This window comes from Prunus persica, chromosome G2 (genome assembly GCF_000346465.2).
Source record: "Prunus persica cultivar Lovell chromosome G2, Prunus_persica_NCBIv2, whole genome shotgun sequence".
In the NCBI taxonomy this organism is placed as follows: Eukaryota; Viridiplantae; Streptophyta; class Magnoliopsida; order Rosales; family Rosaceae; genus Prunus; species Prunus persica.
Window position 1 is genome coordinate 25,954,136 of NC_034010.1, and position 19,093 is coordinate 25,973,228.

Genomic DNA, 19,093 nt, shown 5'->3' on the forward strand with positions numbered 1-19,093 from the left:
TGAATGAAAATTATTAATTAATAAACTAGAAAAAGCCTATCCTTCAAATTCACTTACTATAAAAAATGGTGAGAGATGGTAATGAAAGTTTATCAGTAAGTTTTTTTTTTTTTTTTTTTGGGTCGAAAATTTATCAGTAAGTTTACAAAATGGGAGATGAGAAATGCTCTGAAAACTATCAGAAAATGATTGGATAAGATCAGATTTTTGCTATCAAAATTATCAATTGCACCAACAATTTGAAATGCACGAAACTGAAATAATCTATGTCAAACATGGAAAAATTAGAGGTTCCATGCCAAGTAAAAATATCGCTTAGTAGTTGCAATCTTGAGCTCTCTGTACATTGATGAACAAGGCAGTACAAAAATATAGAAGGCTTTAACTAAGCAGCTGACTACAAGGCAAGACAAATATGCTATCTTTAGAGAAAAACTATATTTATCACATGGGAATATACTGCAACAAAGTTATCTGGAGGCGAAGTTGAGGACACCATTTGGAGGAAGACGAAGATGAGTACAAAGACACTACCAGCCCGCTTGGGTTTCGAAACCACAGTATATCATTTCCCTTTGTAATAATCCACATCTGGCAGCTCTATAAACAAAATTAAGATGTCTTCTGCCAGTTTCTAAAAGATTGAATTTCATAACAGAATGCCTCGTAAAATAACTACTTGGTGGTCACGATCATGCACGAACAACACCAGTTCTAGTTGCAAACAACTATACAACATGCTAACCTCCAGTTGCAGACACCATTTCAGTTGGAAGTAGGGTACCCGTTTCATCAGAAACTAGACTTCCCCCATTTTCACCCTGCTTAGTCTCTGACTGCTCTGAAATTTGATCAGGGAAAACCTCGGATTGCAAGGTTGGAGCAATGTTATTGACATGTAGCCATGTCAGCTCCCACAAGCTATCTCCTCCTAGAGCGCTCCTTTGTACAAGCACTCCCTTTAAATTCATCACAAGCAAGGTGTTCTTCAGAAGCTCAGGTACTTGGTCCTGAAGCTTCTCACTTTTTTTCCCTCTAACTTTCACCTTCATGTATTTTTCCATTCGGCTGAGAACACCCAGCCATAGTTTGCAGAAAGTTGTTAGCTGTGATAAGTCAGGTAGTAGCTGTAAAAACACTTTCGACAAGAGTTTCATGGCAAGGATAAGTGTGCCTTCCATGTTGCGGTAGTCCTTCTGGGAGTGTCCCTGTGCAATTTCAAGCAAGTCATCAAGCATTGTGAAGATCACCACATCAAAGCACTGTAACCACAGATTATGTGGAAGAGGGATCCCATCCACTCCTGTCAAGCACTTCTGCAACAATGACAAAGCATGGTTCCTAACATCTTCTCTCTGGTCCAAACAAACTTTTCTCAGTGCCTGAACAAGCCGGAACCACATTTCCCCAATATCCTGAGACATTTTCACCACTTCCTCCTCATTCCTGGCTTGCTTAGCCTCACGGGCCCACCTTGCTAAACAATCAACAGAACCCGCCATAAGATCAAGTGCGCATATAGATCGCTCTGCCTGCCCAACACGAGATTCAGCAAACTGCCGTGAAGCATCAACGCAGAGAGCATAATTGGCTGGCAACAAGTGGGTTCCCTCAGACATAATGAAGAACAGTGCATCAAACCCCGACTCAGAAGCCTCCGGGTGCCGGGCTGTGATGGAGAGCAAGGATGTAATTGTGCGCCACCCCAGCTGGGATCTGATGTGTGAGGCATTCGCTTTCACAAGGCGACTGACTTCCTGTGTAATTTGCTCGCAGTAAGCGTCAGCAACCCGAGCATCAAGCTTCAACACAAGCTGCAGTGACCTCAAAAGTTCATCAGCAAGGTTCTCCTTATAGGGAAGTAGCCTCTGGCAAATCCGAAGAAGTCCAAAAACAGCCTTCTCTACCAGAGCACAAGGCATCACAGTTGACTGAACGATGCTGGATATGTGCTCATACACCCCCTGCCATAGAAGCACAATCCTATCCCTATTATTTAGGGTAATAGCAATCAGCAACTCCAAACAGAAAACTGCTGTATCTTCATCCTCAGGAGAGCTGTTCCCTTTTTGGGGTCGGCCAGCAGCCCAAATCAGTGCTCGTGCAAGCTGTAACAGGGATTCAGCTTGCAAAAACTTGCTCTCGGTAAATATGCTGTCAATGTGGCACTTTTGAATTGTCTGAAGGGTGCGCTGATGAGCAGCAAGTTGTTGTTCAGTAGGCTGTGATCTCGGCTCCTCTGTTTCAAGAGATAAGAGCTGACTAAACCGACCCATCAATCCAGAGGATCTCCTAGGAGTACCTATGGAAGGTATATGGACAGAGGATAGAGAATTTGATATAGGCTTTCCGGGACCTGTGTCAGCAGAAAACTCTGACTCATCAGCTGCATCACTGGCCACACGAGCCGGAAGAAGACCAAGCTTGTGTAATCTTAAGATGCAGTCCAAAATATTTCTCCAACCTGTGCGAATGTAATCACCATACCTATTGGCAATTGTGAAAACTGTCACAGTTGCCATTCTAGCTTTTGCATCATCACCAAAGGCTAGCACAGGTTCCTCAACAGATGATGGGTTTAAAAGGGTTGTGAACTTACAAAGAGACACAACCAAATCATCCAGGACATCTTCAAGATGATGGCATGCTGAAATCTTTGCAACAGCTAAAAATCCATCAATGCATGTTTGGTAAACCTCTTCATGCTCTGCATGATCAAATACCACAGAGATAGCAGCAATTGTAGGGCCTGACATTATAGCAAACATATCGTGGTCCAGGTAGGCTCTGGAATCGGACACAATGAATGGAGCATTCTTCTTGGATTTGTGCATTAAATCAATCCACCGGCTTGGCGTCATTTCAGGATAACCAGCACCTTGCTCTGGAGTTGTGCGGATCTCATTCTTGCATATTGAGTGGTAAAGCTCTGACAGGAATTCTCGAGGAAGATCACTGCCTCCATTGATGTGTCTATTATTCCGAATGAAATCCTCCTCGGTCATTTTCTTCTTTACCTGAACATTGTGCTGATCTGTATTGAGCATTATGAGTGAATAAGACAACAGAAGAGCAGCATCCTTGTTAGCTAGAATCAGTGGTGATTGCTCATAGTATCTCTCTGAGAATGCTTCAAGAACCCTTTGTATCTTTTGAGATTCTCCAGGCAACCGAAATGTCTCCAAAAAAAGTCGCAGTGCAGTATCCAAGTTCATATCTTGGAAATCAAAGGTACCAGCAAATTTATGAAGAACCTGAACACAAAACTCATCATGATTTCCCAGAAAATCCCCAACAAGATTCTTGTCCAGCCCAGCAGTGTACCTGAAAAAGCAGGCCACACTTTGCGGATCAAGTTTGTCAGGCAGGAGATGTGTTCCTTGGAGGAACTCCAGTCCTTTCTTCGGGTCACGGTTAAAATGATCGGCTCCAATCATTAGCCTTCTCTTTATGTACTTCCTCCGGCGAACAAATGGAACCCAATCAGTAGGATCACTGTAGTTTTCGCACTTCACCATCCAGAATGGAGTATACTCTTCAAGATGCACTGGAGTATGCTCAGAACTAACTGATCCATTCCCTACCCTCTCTGCCATTCCCTGAATAACAGCAATAAGACCATCCAAAGCAAGAATGTGAATCGAAGACAAAGGGCAATTGACAGGGAATGCACTTTTCGACAGCAGATTAGCAAGTTCTTCAAAGACATTACTGCAAGTTATGTCACAATCTAAGTTAGCGTACATCTCCACCATGAAAGTTTTCTGCCTGCAGAAGTCAACAAGAGCCTCCATGGCAACCTCCTGCTGCTGATAAGAAGCTCCATATCTACTTTGTGCAAGCCTCAATATCACACAAGAAAAGAAAGCCTCAAGCTGTAATTTAAGTTCGGTGCGCAGATGATGATACAAATTAAGAACAATGCTGCATACCATTGAAAGAATAATTGGACTTGTTGATAGGCCAAATTGCATCAGATTCCGAAACAATTCATCCTGAACCAAACTCAATAACTTGGGGTGATTCTGAATGTAAGATCCACCCAACTCTATAGCTGAATTAATCAAAACCAAGGCAAAAAAAGGCACATCTTCATCAAATTCTATGGTATTAGATCTGGGACCCATTCCCATATGCTCAGAAATATTTAACAAAGAACATAGAAAGTGAAATATTTCCACCATGCAGGGGACTCCATATGGCTCAGTCATGAGATGCAAGTCGTATTGAACAGCATCCTTCCCAGTAGAATCCCCGATTTTATTTTCATCAATCACAGATGCTACTAGGCCTGAGGAAGAATTCGAGGCCGGATTTGTGGATAATGGTTGACCATCATACCCAGAACTCAAATTGCCATTCTCCAATTGTCTATTCCCAAAAGAATACTCATTATTTAGCCCTGCGATCTGCACATGAAAAACAACCACATATTCACAAAGAAAGTCTTAAAATTGGACATTTGCGAGACCAACTAACTATTTCACTCCATAATCAACAGATCACCTCTAAGCCCCTATAATACATGTAAACTTTGAAAGTAGTATTACCTCTTGCGTGACAGTATTGCTTCCATTTAGCAAAGCACGTTCAGTGTCATTAACATCTGGAAGATGTGAGAAAATACATCTGACGAGTTCATGCATTGTGTGACGAGCTATCCGCTGCAACAACTCACCTTTTGTTCCTGCTTGATGAACTATACGGAAACATGTATTCACTATAGTGCAAACATGCTGATTACTCAACATAACAGATGCTTTACTCTTCATGCAAGCCAGAAGCACCTGAAGTATCTTCATCAGTACCACTTCTTCTGATGCAGGATCAGTCACCTCAAAACGGCAACTAGTGGTTGCATCCACTAACAAGTGCATAGCCTCTTCAACATTTACGGAGTTCTGATCCATCACATCAAGTGTTAAGATATTATAAACAGATGACAAAGCGACACCGGTGATTGGTGCACCAGTTTCATCCGACCTAATCACATCCAAAAATGGCTGGAGATATACAGCAGGATTGATGGTATGCCATTGATGTTGCCATGAAAAGATTTGCTTGCGTAATGCCTTTAAAGACTGGATTAGAGAATGCTCCAGCTGATCATCACCTGATGTATAACGTCCTCCCCATCTAACATTCCTCCTCATAACCGCTAATACAGAACCTATTTCTGAATTGATGATGCATGCTAATGTAGCTTTATTGGAATAGGTTGCATCACAGTCCTCGGGTTCTTCCTCAATTGCCTTGATTCCACTTTGCAACTTTAGACGGCCCATTTCTCTAACAATATTCTTCGAACAGAACCCAAGTTCTAGTGGTATTCACCAACTTCTATGTAGAGAAGGCAAACAAGCATAGGAAATGGATACCTAGAAAATCAACATACCAGATAAGCTGAATGAAGTGCAACAAGGAATGGAGAAGCCTCAATGACAACTTTTCTAATCATATCGTAAGCAGACAATAAAATTACAATAACCATTACCACTAACTTTCAGCAACCATAACTGCCCGGCACCCACCCTCATCGCAACTCTAACCAAATACCACAGCCATAACTTCCCAATCTCCTCTTTAGTGTGGGTGTCTTTACATGCGCACACATACCATCCAAACACACTAGAAATGACAAGAAAATCTATATTACCTTTCCCTGAGAAAACAGTATCAGGTTGGTATGCTTCATACTAAATGTCCAACTAACAGTTTAACCCCAAAAAAAAAAAAAAAAAACTAAAATAAAAGAAAAATCAGATTTCATGGAACCATACAAAAACACACTCAAGTTTCCCGCAACCTTAAAGTACTAATTTACATTCTAGCATCTTCATCCAAACTTAAAGATTTTACTCTAAACAGGTAACTTAAAGCTAAAAGAAACACTAATCAGCTCGCCCCAAAAAACAGGAAACTAAAATTGGCTCTGTTTGGTTCCACAGATATGAAATGGATTTTGACATTGGCAATTTCCACCGTCAAATCCAGAGTCTGGACGTGTCCCAAATATCAGATTTGGTCGAGACTAAGAATTCAAATTCCAATGTTCGTTTGTATACTTACCCGAGAGCCCTCCTTTCAACCTCGCCAGCGATCCCAAGACAGATGCCTCTCAAATCCAGTTCCTCCCTCTCTCACGCTGTGCCAGTTTCAATTGCAAGCTTCACGTTTGACCGGTCTACTGCTCTGCTACCAGATCGGGTGGAGCATGCGATCCATCAAAGTCAGAAAACAAATAAGACAACAAAAATTCGAAATGCGAAGGCAATTATGTGAGTAAAGTTAAGAGATTAATGAGAGAGAGAGAGGAGAGAGAGAGAGCGAGAAGTGTACCTTGGTTCGAAAATGGAGGAGCGAGGTCGAATCCCTACTGTCCGGCCAAGGATCTAGAGGAGGAAGAATGAAATGAAGAAGAAAGTATCAACTAGTAAACAAGAAGAGTCCACCGTGTATCATTTTTTATTTTTTTCAAATAATAATAATCTCTCAATAATAGTAAAACGTTTCTTTCTTTTATTTCTTTTATTTTTTTGAGTAAGAGTTCTAATCTTTTTTTATTTCAATCATTCTAACTCGGGGTGGATATTAAACCAATCGAACTTTTTTTTTTTTTTCAAACCAATCGAACTATTTAAATCAGACACATTGATATCAACTTTTATTAATATAATTATATGTAACACCCCGACTCCAATTTAAATGTTTATTTTAATCAATTTATATAAAATTACGAATTTACCCTTGGGATAGGAGTAAATTGGTCACTTTCTTCTTCGGAAGGATTTTGGGACCACGAGTGGCATTTCTGGGTAGATGGTACTGAGACGAATTCGTAGACACGCGGTAGGCTTGAATCGGGATTGTAACGAAAAAGTTACGGGCAAAATAGTGTCAGTGGCAAACTTGTAAATATTTCAAAAAAGTTTGGTAAAAATCAGATTTTTCTCAGTTCTCTCTCTCTCTTCGCGCGCGACACTCTCTCTCTCCTCAGTCTCTCTCTCTCCCCGACGTTCACTCTCTCTCTCCTCGGTTCGCTCAGTTCCGGCCACGGCAGGACCCGAGATCGGTCTCGTTCGACTCGTCTCGTCGCCCCGGTCAAGCTCTGCCCGTTTTCCCCGTCGGAAACCACGGATTCCGGTCGCGAGCTCGACGGTTTTAAACCGAAGCTGTTCCGCCGTCGCGCCGCCGCCTCCGCCGCCCAAACCCGGTGATTGAGGTATGGGTTCTCATCCATTTTTCGAGTTCTAGCTGTTGGGTGTATAGGTTTGGACCGATTCGTTGCCTAAGAGATCGATTAGAAAACCTAGGTTTTGTGCCGAATTTCAAAATGAAATTTCGGCCAGTTGCCGGCCGAATTGGAGCTTCTCGTAGTTGAATGAAGTGATCCTGACCTCGAGTAGAAGCTAGGGTAGGAAGGGTGAGCTCGGGTGTGGAGTTTTTCCGTCACTGGAATTACTCTGCACACCCACGCGCTGCCTGCGCGTGTGGCGGCACGTGGGTGAGTCTGGTGAGAATGTAAATTAGCCCGATGAGATCCTTAGGTTGTCACGAGCGCATAGGAATTCGTGGATCTCGATTCGGATGTCGTTTGGCTATCGAACGAATTTTCGCATATTGTGCGTTATCCTGGTTCGATAAGTTCCAACCGTTAGATCTTTCCCGAATTAAAATATGTTGTTCTAGGAATTCCTAGGACCGTATGAGACGTCACGAATTCTGAATCGGAGCCCCGGATGTTCCGATTCAAAAATGCAAAGTTTGCGGGTTAGCGATAACCGTGAAAATTGTGAACGCTTCCTAAACCTGTAATCGAACATTAGGATGCCTTCCTCAACGTGCACGTATGGGAAATTTGGGGAGTTAAGTATTTAATTTGTAATTTCCGCTTAGACGTGGTTTTTATATTAATTAACAGTTCGTATCTCGAAATAGGTATTTTGTCTGCACGTACGCAGCAAGCAGGACCTTCACGTGGTCAGGCAGCGAGGGAATACTTGTGAGTGGACTTTGTTTTAATCATATGCCTGGTTTTAATTAATGAAAGATTTTGCATAATGTTTTAATGGCTCATGGATTTTATATATTATATGCATGAATTAATTTTGATGGGTGTATAGCAATTGGCAATATATTATGAGTTTGGCCTTTTGGGTTTTGAGAGTGTATTTCATGTATAGGTTGTGGGGAAGTATATTTTGATATATATTCTTTTAGAGGAGATATTTGGGTTGTTGGAGGGTGATATGGAAGAATGTGATTAGAGAGGAGTTGTGTTATTACACTACGTAAGTACCTTCCCCAGTTACTAGTCTCACTCGCGGCATTGGATGTTCCGGCGGGTGAGACACTTTCCGTATGCGGCGTTGGATGTTCCGGCGTACGGAAAGACTGTGTATAGAGTTTGGGGTCATCACTATGGCGTTGGATGTTCCGGTGTGTGATGATCCAGTTTGCGCGCGTAGGACATAGTTTGAGAGCTACACATGGCGTTGGATGTTCCGGTGTGTGAGCTTTGGAGTTTCATCCCCCGGTTGGACCGCTCATCCCTAGACGCAGGATAGCACCTGGAAATCCTGCGGACTAGTCAAACGATCCTCCAGTTGGATTGTTTTCCCCGGTACCTAGGTGGTGTGATGAGTATATCGTATAGCTATTTATAGTCATTTATATATATATTTATATATGTATATTTATTTGAATATGTATAGTTGAGTGTGTAAGGAATTAGTGTTTGTTTAATAGTTTGACAGGAGTGGTAAGTTTGAGAGGATGGGGTTCTTTTTGGAAAGAGATAACTGATGTTTTAGAAGAGTTTTAATGAAACATGTTTTGAGTAAATTAATTATTGGATTGTGAAACTGCATGACTTGTGCATTATTTTTATACGGTGGGGTTATTATGTTGTTTTTAACTGCAAATCTGGTTTTTGTCCACTCACATGTTTTCTGTTTTGCGCCCCCCAGCCAGTAGTTGCTCTTGGAAGTGCAAGTGGTGTACGAAGCGGAATCGGTGCATCTTTTAAATTAGAAACTGTGTAAATTCTTCTACTCATCTGTTCTTGTAATCTAAATTCAGTAGATGCTCTGTATTGCCATGATAGATTTTACTTGTGAGGCCGGAGGCCACTCTAGTATGACTTGTAGTTATATGAAAGCATGCTGCTGGTTGGGATTATTATTATTTTGTGTGTATATTGCAGGTTGAGTATAAATTTTGTTGGGAATGCTTAAATTACAGGGGAGACTCTGCCAAAATTTTGGTAGAAAGTCTCGATTATTTAATAGGTGGGCCCGGCATCGGGATGATGTCGGGATCAAGATGGGGTCCGCCTCGGTCTTCGGGAAATTTCAGGGCGGGTCCTGTCATTATATGCAGTCCTGATCTTTTGGACCACAGGAGTCCAAGAGATTGTGATCACTCACCGTTGGATATTAATCTAATGGTTCAAAAAAGTTTCTTAAAAGGAGTTCAAGATTGAGTGAACCGTTGAATTTACATCCAACGGTGAGTGACCACAAATCTCTTGGACTCTTGTGGTCCAAGAGATCGGGACTGTAATTATATGTTTGTTTTTTGCCTTGATGGAAAGTTTAATGTTGTTCTAATGGTATATTCAATCTTAGATTCACATGTGCTTTAAATTGTTTAGGGTTTAGGGTTTAGGGTTGATGGAAAGTTTAATGTTGTTCTAATGGTTCTAATTCAAATCGACAGTCTCGATCTCTTGAACCACAAGAGTCCAAGAGATTGTGGTCACCTACCGTTGGATATTAATCCAATGGTTCAAAAAAAAAAAATTTAAAGGAGTGCAAGAGTGAGTGAACCGTTGAATTTACATCTAACGGTGAGTGACCACAAATCTCTTGGACCCCTGTAGTCCAAAAGATTAGGACTGTTCAAATCGAACTACATCTACTCCTTTTTATAACTTCCTTTATATATAAGAGAACAACTCTTACATGTATTATGCGATCTAAAATCGAAAGTTTTTTTTATCATCTATATTATATATGATCCAAATTTGAAAGTTGACACCACAAAACAAAGGGATATGGCGAAATTATACTTTCAAAATAAGATTTGTCAAGTGAAGAATAACTTTAATAATTGTACGAATTAAGGTATTTATAGTTGCTTAAAATTGAAAGTTAGAAATCGCTTTTTTTTGGGGGTTCATTGGGATCTCACTCATAGGTGTGAGCAGGTGGACACAAGACCAGCCCATATATCCATTCAGATCTCGCTCGTTATCCGCGACACAAAACGAAAGAAAAATCCGATTAGAAAAATTCGCAAATGGCGGTTCTCAACGTCTCCCTCTGTTCCAAACTCCCACCAAAACCCCCTCTCTCTTCCCCCAATCCTCACCCTTTTCGCCAACACCTCTCTCTCTCCGGCTATCCTGCGCCCCAGGTGCACTGCGCACCTCATCCCCTTTGGCTCCTTCTCTCTTGTTCAATTCCACATTTGCCGCATTGCGCACACCCGCGTACCTTAGCCAATTCCATCTCATTATTTAATCACTTTGAACTTTCTTTCACAGGTTGTAAAGAATCACCTCGAAGCCTCTAGAAACGTTGTGTTGTCTGTGGGCGACTCGGTCTGCAAGGCGAGCCTGATCGCTCTGCTCTCTGCTTCTCTGTTCGTAGCCAATCCGGCACTCGCCTTTAAGGTAAGGTTTTAGTAACTATGCTCTGTTTGCTTCCCGAGAAAGTGAAGGAAAATAAATCATTGCACTAAATTTCGTGTCATTGTTGGTGAAAAAGGGTGGAGGTCCGTACGGTTCAGAGGTGACTAGGGGCCAGGACCTCAGCGGCAAGGACTTTAGCGGCAAGACTTTGATCAAGCAAGACTTCAAAACGGTCCAAATCGATAAAATTCAGCTCAAACACGCGCACACATTTCTTTCATTTAAATGTTTGCTGTTTAATGCATTCATAGATTTTGAGTTTTTGTGTTGATTGTGTTGTACAGTCCATATTGAGACAAGCAAATTTCAGAGGCGCCAAGTTATTAGGTGCAAGCTTCTTTGATGCTGATCTAACAGGTACTTTATTATTAATAATTTTCATTAAAAAAAATAGATTATATAGGTTTATATTATTAATGTGGGTTTAAAATATATAATGTGAGTTAGGTGGCAAACTGAGATTGTATCCGAATAAATACTCTAATTTCTGAGCAACAATGGCACACGTCAGAATTGTTTAGGAAGGATATTGCAACAAGGAACAAACAAGCAACTCTTGAAATATGCATGTGGCTTGAATTACAGATTAAGCATATACCTGATATACAGCCAAAGAACATGGCCTATTGTTTATATTATTTACCCTGATATTCTCTCTCCAGGGGCTGATCTTTCTGATGCTGATCTAAGAGGTGTAGACTTCTCCTTGGCCAATGTGACAAAGGTGAACTTTGATGGAAGACTTAAATTTTCTATTTGATTTTTAAGAAATCCTTCTGCAGTTTTTGTGTTTTCTATTTTCACTGAGAATTTAGATGTTCTTTGCTATCAGGCAATCTGTTAATGCAACCTGGGTTGGTAAATGGTGAAAAGTATAGATAGGGGTGGGGCTTAATAGTCTTCCCGGTAATATACGAATATGTACTTACTTGGACAGTGTGTCTGAAGCTCCCATTGCTGGGAGTTATCCAATTATAGCGTGGAATAATAAGCTGAAAGAGGAGATAGTTCTGTGTGTAGCTAGCAGGTTTCACCATACTGTGTTAATTTTTTGGCACTGCCTCACTATCATAATAATCAGTATTGTCTTTTTGAGATGCATTGAGAATGAATATGGTTGATCTTTCAGTCAAGTTAATAGGACCACCATCATAACTTGAACAAAACAGATAAGTCTATCTGACAGGGATAACCAGTAGATTCAGCAGTGGAAAAGGCTTTCCCCTACCAGTTTAGTAGAACCTTATAAAATTTCCAGATTCCCTTTCTAAAATCTGTTAGTTTTCACCCTGACTCTATTGAGTTAATTCCCGAATCCCTGTCCCTTGGTCAATGGCTCAGGTTTTGGTGGTAACCATCAATTTAGGATTCTACAAGGCCCAAGGTTCAATTGTTTCCAAGCAAAGAACATAAAGAATGACAAGTTTCCATAACGTTTTCTAATGTTCTTACACATGCATGTACCATTTCTGCAGGCAAATCTGAGCAACGCTCTCTTGGAAGGTGCACTTGCCACAGGCAACACATCTTTCAAAGGATCAAACATTACGGGTGCAGGTAATACGTTTGCTCAATCATGATATTTTTGATAGCCTTGACTTAGCCCTTATCATTAGGAACTTCATCTCAAGGCGTGCTCGAATCCATGCGAGCTGTGTTTAGTAATACTAAAAGAATATGTAAATTTAGAAAACAAAGCAATTAATTTTTGCACCTCGGTGTGGTGAGTCTAGTAATCTCTCCAGAGTGCCTTCAGTTTTTGCTAGTTTCCGTACTGAGGAGTGCCTTTGAGCCCTAATATTCTGTGGAAAATATAATGGAATGTTTGCATTTCCTTGGGGCAAACCAAGCGTAGCTTTAATGATTTTATTTTTTTATTTTTTTTTATTTTTTGGGCTTAAACAAGTCGTCTGCAATACTAAAATCAAGCACATAATCAATTTTGGATGATTTGCTCTCTGTGTGGTCAGACTTCACAGATGTGCCTCTGAGAGAAGATCAACGGGAATATCTTTGCAGAATTGCTGATGGGTAAGATAACTTATTTATTATGCATATTCATCTTCACAAAAATGCTTCCTTTCTAATGAATCCACTGTTTCTGTTAACAGGGTAAACCCAACAACTGGAAATCCAACGCGTGAAACCTTGCTTTGCAATTAATACATCATTGACCAAAATATAGGTTGATCAAATTGTAACAGAGGTAATTACTTGATCTGCAGAAGCTGCAATTTTCTCGAATGGAGCTTTGTTACCTAATTTGTTGTAACTATGCCGGCCAACCAGCTATGATTTATATTTATATTCTTAAAAAATAGAAAGAAATTAAAGTATACATATTTAATTGAAATTTTGGTTTGTGTGTGATCACCATAATCTGAAGCTTAGGCGAGAGAAACTCTCTTGCAACATGGATGGTAAATTCTCGGCCAATAACACAATGACATATGGGATTACTTTTCCACGTGCCATTATGTTATTGGCCGGAAATAACTATTATCCATGTTGCAAGTCTTTTTCGAGGCTGAGGGATCAGTCAAGCGAACACTTATCTGCTCATTATTTCTCCATTGACAATTAAGCCATTATCGGCATCACCTTTCAACAGATATTGCGTCTCAATTTTGGCTGAGTGAGGTTAGGTCACCATAGTCTGCGACCACCTCTCTTATTTGTTCCTTTTCTTTTTTTTTTAATGTATTGGGTTTATGCTTTTGTGTGCTTTGCATCACCACAGTAAACTGCTTTTAGCTTTCAATTGGTTCCACTGATAAGATTAGCGAATGGCATAAGCACATTAAACCATTTTAGTGTGATGAAATCCCACTGATTCAAATATGAAATCCCATTAACACTTGATCAACCTGCTTTCATCACAAAATGTAACTTCTCTCATCATAGTAGCTCCAATTTTATTTTTTTTCCTTTCCTTTCCACATTTTCTCATTTTTGATGACCAGCGATTCCTTATCAAGGACGGTGCCTAGAAGGGACCAACCTGGGCTATAGCTCGGGTGAGTTGTTATGTTATCAATCTAAAATTTAATTTAGCCCACCCATGCTTACTAATGACAATCATGCCATGCTCACATTCAAAGACTCACAGGCTCATCGCTCATTCACCAATACACTCTAAGATGAGACAAACTAATGAATTGAATTCTCTTTGACTATTCTGGGACATTCTTGTGTAGGACATCTTTGTAAAGTTCTCTCTAAAATGAAAAGTATTTCCGTCTTGTTTTTACTTTTTTAGCCTATTGCCAACTTCTTTTTATTTATATATTTTTTTTTATGAACAGCCGATTGCTTATTTTCCTTTCACTGTAACCCTCTTCACACATAATTCCTTTAAGTGGAAAAAATTAAATAAATAAAAGAACGAATTGGTACGTTACAGTAGCTGCATCTTTATGTTTCACTCCATTTTAAAAGTAAATTTAGTCCACCATATTTTAAAATTCTGAATCTGCCCTGTTGCTTATGGTTTTAAAACCACTAAAGATGCTTTCAAGCATCTGCAGCTGATCTTTTCCACCTACACGCACAAGCATTTTAAAAAGTTACCCTTGAGTTGACAAATGCAATAACATTATTCGCTTGGGTGGGAAATTGAGCGTGTCGTACGCTTTCTTCATTGATAGTGCGGGTGCTTTTATAGCCACAATTCGTCAATATGCAGGTGCGTATGCTTGTGTTATGATATGTGTGGATCAAGAACACGTGACGATTTGATTGTCTCATTTGAAAATTTCTCGACGTAAGAATTTATCGGCTGTATATTTTAATTGACACATCAAATAGTGAGATTGAGAGAGAGAGGAAGGGAAAAACAAAGGAGAGTTAAAAAGTGTGAACTAATCTAAGCCTTGGTATTATTAGACTTGAATAGTTACAGGAGTGCAATATTAATATAGCTCATGGACTGATCTATAAGTACGTACGTACGTAGTATATGCTAAGGCCAAAAAGAAAAAAACCTCTATAATATTTTGTAATCTCACAGCACTGCATGCCATCCTAAACCCTCTACATAAAAATAGATTCAGAGGGTCTGCATGCCCTAATCCTAATCTCCATATTCACATGCCAGAAGCCGTCACGATTCTTAATCTCGGAGCACTCTCTTCGCGGAGCCTCCTCCTGCTCAACACCATCAAATCAGAACCATTAGAATTTAGATTAGACCACTAATCACAAATTAAGCTCAAACCATATTATTTATGAAAAAGGAGCAATATATGATTTATGAAAGCGGGGTTACCTTTGTCCAATATTGAGGGTCCATCTTGTTTGAGGAGACTATAATCTTCTGCATTGCCCTTGCATGGATATACTCTTCTTTATCACATTGCTCTCCTCCATTGGCCTCGAACCTCTTATAAGTAGTCACAGTAAGCCCACTCTTACTAACCTTAACATGGTCCAAGAAAAAAATGAGTGGCTGCTCACAGGGGACAGAACTCATGGGTCGGGTATTGAATGTGAAGGGTCCATCATTCCAACTCCGCCATGTCTTAAACGTCCGCAACGGCGTCTGAAGGTCCAGGGCTGCCACCATTGATGGGTAAAGCTGAATGGTGTAGCCCCAAGAAATGGACATTGACCATTTACGCCTGTGGTCGTAGCAGAAACTTTGTTGTAGAATCCGGCCCGGGTCGACCCAATATGCACGGAGAAGAGATTTGACTGAGTCTAAATGTGTCTGGTTTGGGAAGAGGGGTTTCAAGGCATCCAGGTGGTGGAGTGACACAAGTGGTGCCAATGGGTGCGCAGCTAAAATCCCATAGGCGTCCCCTCTGATATCAAACTGAAAAAAAAAATACCACAACATACCAAACGGGTCACATTCATTTTTCACAATGGAAGAACTGCAACAAGCACTCTCTCTAAGCCAGCAATCATGCTATATGCGCTTGATGATGTGTTATGATGATCATTCTACTTGCATTAACCTAAACATGTGGTCCAAAAACTCACCCACCAAACCATCTAGATAACTAATTTACTGCTGTAAAAAACAGTTGGGGAAACTTTAAAAGTAGTACGGTTCGGTCATTGTCCATGGAGGTGGTGGAACCGAGTAAAATGATACAAATGTGGGTTGGAATGTTTAGACTGACAGGTGGAAGAAATCATTTGCACAAATTTGTGCCACCTACTTTTTTGAACCACAAGACCTCCAAATTCCAAAATTTCAAAGGAAAGTGCTTAAAGACAAGAAGACGAGCGATTCTATGCTCATTATGTTGTTACACTAATCCTTGTCGAAGTGAAGTAATCTAATGAAGAATTAGTAAGCAACTTCACGACACGTGTCCAACTTTTTTGCTAAACAGGACAAGTGAACACATGCACGCAGCCTTTAACATCCTCATATTATATTAAACACACATAACAACCATAAAACCTACCAACAATAACATCGTATTGCATATCATGCTTTGCCAGGTGCCATGAGAAGAATATTGTTTAGAAGCTTAAAATATACCATTTGGAACAATGACAGAATATATGCCGTTCTCAACCTTAGTATGTGTTCCGCATCTTGTTGTCGCATTACAATTTATATTTTTTACCCAACCATTGTAATTTGAACTCGAGATCTTCTTCAATACGGTATCGCTTATTAATTTAATATGATTGTTATATTATTGTCAACGAATTCATATTATGTTGCCTTAAGTTCAAATATTCTTTCATGATTTTTTTTTTTCAAATGATGGGTTATCAACTAAATCTGTTCCAAGAAATTTGACTCTAGTCAAATTCAAATTATCTTTTTATGTTGATTGACGAGGTGAGGTGTCGGATTTAACATGGGCAATTCAACCCTATTCAAATCCCAGTCACACGTGGCAGAAACACAAAGAACCGCTCATACCCGCCGTTAAAATTTCGACATCAGCAAACAAAAACTGTTGGCCGACTCTCCTTTAGTCTTTTTCTACAAAGTAATACCACCAGATCCCGCCACGTGTAACACAAAAAACACACACAATCAATCACGACAAAGTAACGTACCTGGTGGAACCCACGCAGTTTAGTGAGCGGCACACCCATCTCGCTCACGCAGCCCCACACCCTCTGATCAGAGCCGTAGAAATTGTAGTACCTCTCCAGACAGCCGTCCATCCGCTCCACCAAGCGCGCCGCGAGCTGGTAGCTGATGGCGAACCCACCGCCACCAAACGCCATCTCGTACGCGTGCATCACGTCCTGCTCGACGCTCTCCGAGTTCCCTCCAATGTAGTACATCCGATTGTGATCGTACCTCGCTAACACCGAAACCAAGTTGTGAGTGAAAAACACCGTATCGTCGTCTCCCATCACGAACCACCTCACGTTGGGAACCCGGAGCTTGAAGCTCTCGTACACAATCCGGGCGATACGAACTGCGGATTGCGAACTCGAGTATTTGAACCGCGTCCAGTCCTCCGAGACCCGGTACGGAATTGAACCCGAGACGTTGCTGGTTTGGTTATCGGGTTTCGCGTCGAGCCAGAGGAAGCCGCGTGTTGACTTCGGGTCCCACCATAAATTGGTGGAGCTGCTCCGCTCTCTCCACGTGGCGATGGAGGCGCCGATGCCGAAGAGAATGTGGGAGATATTAGTTCGTTCATATCCGGGTTCGGGTCCGGAAGTTCTGGACTCGGGTTGGGCTTGGGTGCGGGAGGGGATGGAGAGCCAATGGGAGTTGGGAGAGAAGGCGGAGAAGATGGCCAGTGATATCGACGCGAGGAAGCAGAGGAGGAGGCCCACGCGCAGGGAGAAGACCAAATAGTCGCGGATTTTTTCCGGGAATGTGAACAAGTTGGAAGCTTTGGGCTGGTCCGCCCGAGTCGGGCTCGTTTTCTGCATGTTTTTTTATTTTTGCACAAAACCCCCTGGAAGAATTCTAATTGTCGGAGAAGACCCCCCGGAGAATCGTATATTTACGAAAACACCCCGGCGGATGAAAAAGCTTTCATGTACGCCCCCAGACTCAGAAGAATTCTGATATCAGAGCGTCACAGGGCTAGAAGCTTCGGTTTTCAGATGGGTAGGAGAAAAGTGAGGGCATGAATCCGTATGAAAAAGCGTACGGAAAATAGTAAGAACAATAAGCTGAGAGAGAGAGAGAGAAGGGATGAGAATGGCTGTTGATGAAGAAGAAAAGATACATAAACCAAAGAGTGAGAAAGAAGGTTGTGGTTTTGTACGTGTGCTGGCTTTTTTACAGTTTGGTTTGGGGTGCTTGCTTTTGGTTGGGGCTGGTTTGTTTACAGTTTACAGTTTTACAGAGATGGGAAAAAATGGGTATGGTTTATGCTGGCAAGGTTAACAAAAGTTACGCAAATTTAGCAGTGTCATCCATTTGGTTTTACGGTAGGTGTAAATATTGTAAAAATTTTAGATCTTACTAGAATATATAAAAATTACCGACCAGAACACAAGTCGTGCAGAAGTTTATAAGCATATAACGTTAAGAATGTTAGATATCAATCGGCATATGTTTTATCAAAGATTTAACTTCTTGTATTGTTTGACCGACATTATTAGGGTTTTTATTGCGTGTCAACTAAAATTGGCAAGTTATTACTGTTTTGTTTGGAGCGGAGCAAGAATATGTTGGAAATCATGTTCGATCCCAAGAATATCAGAATTGATGGTGTTGAAATTCATTCAATAACTTCAATTCTTCTTTCGTCCAAACAAATAATAATAATAACTTCAATTCTTCATTTGTTTTACAAGTTAGGCCATATGCTATATAATAGAAGGACTTTTTTACTATTTCTGGTCAATAACGTAATGACACGTCAAATAATTTTTTCACGTGTCATTGTATTATTGGTTGAAGATAACAAAACAGTGATATACTCGTTACAAGAAAGTTTTCCTAATTGTATACAACCGATTTCTTACAATTAGATGTCGGTATTAGATTTTGAAATTACTATTGCGATGTAACATGTGAAATCCATCTTGCCATGCCATCTCTTATTTTCTTATTTTTCCCTTTTCACATTCTACTAAAACAATTTAATTATAAACTCTTTACATTTATAACCCCTTAATTAATAGCTATCATTGACTCAAAAAGGCTCCCCATAACTTGTGGAAAAGAAATTAGGTAAAAATGTAGAAAACTAAATCCAATTGAATCAACCCATTCAATATGCAAGAATTATCATATACTACAGGACAGGTATTTAATTCTCAACCCAAAAAAGAGAGATTCGGTGAACAGAGAAATCACCATATCCTTGCTTTTCTTTTTCCCTGCACCATGAACAAACCCGTTTTCTTTTCTTTATTAAAAAAAAACAAAAAAAACAAAAAAAACTTTAGCAGAGATGTTTAGGACGACGAACCCAACAGAATGAAATCATGAGGGAAGGTGATTCCTTT

At 40.5% G+C, this 19,093-nt stretch overlaps 3 protein-coding genes across 5 annotated transcripts; 1 reads left to right on the forward strand and 2 right to left on the reverse strand.

Moving 5' to 3' along the window:
• On the reverse strand, nt 239-6,701 carry LOC18785443 (ARF guanine-nucleotide exchange factor GNOM). 3 transcript variants are annotated; one of them, XM_020556846.1, is made up of 5 exons: nt 6,340-6,701; nt 6,070-6,192; nt 5,495-5,628; nt 4,551-5,378; nt 239-4,409 (listed from the first exon to the last, which is right to left on the reverse strand). In XM_020556846.1, exons 4-5 carry the CDS (start codon nt 5,283-5,285, stop codon nt 741-743), a joined length of 4,404 nt encoding a protein of 1,467 aa, XP_020412435.1. In that variant the 5' UTR covers nt 5,286-5,378; nt 5,495-5,628; nt 6,070-6,192; nt 6,340-6,701; the 3' UTR covers nt 239-740. The 3 variants fall into 3 exon arrangements, with proteins under 3 accessions (XP_020412435.1, XP_007220579.1, XP_020412434.1); XM_007220517.2 differs by lacking the exon at nt 5,495-5,628; XM_020556845.1 differs by lacking the exon at nt 5,495-5,628 and having other exon boundaries at nt 6,070-6,195.
• Nucleotides 10,211-13,053, forward strand: LOC18787119 (thylakoid lumenal 15 kDa protein 1, chloroplastic). Its single transcript, XM_007218299.2, has 8 exons — nt 10,211-10,419; nt 10,550-10,678; nt 10,773-10,868; nt 10,981-11,053; nt 11,359-11,420; nt 12,172-12,253; nt 12,667-12,727; nt 12,808-13,053. Exons 1-8 carry the CDS (start codon nt 10,303-10,305, stop codon nt 12,857-12,859), a joined length of 672 nt encoding a protein of 223 aa, XP_007218361.1. The 5' UTR covers nt 10,211-10,302; the 3' UTR covers nt 12,860-13,053.
• Nucleotides 14,543-18,152, reverse strand: LOC18784957. The gene is made up of 3 exons (XM_020558576.1): nt 16,724-18,152; nt 14,964-15,509; nt 14,543-14,842 (listed from the first exon to the last, which is right to left on the reverse strand). Exons 1-3 carry the CDS (start codon nt 17,558-17,560, stop codon nt 14,729-14,731), a joined length of 1,497 nt encoding a protein of 498 aa, XP_020414165.1. The 5' UTR covers nt 17,561-18,152; the 3' UTR covers nt 14,543-14,728.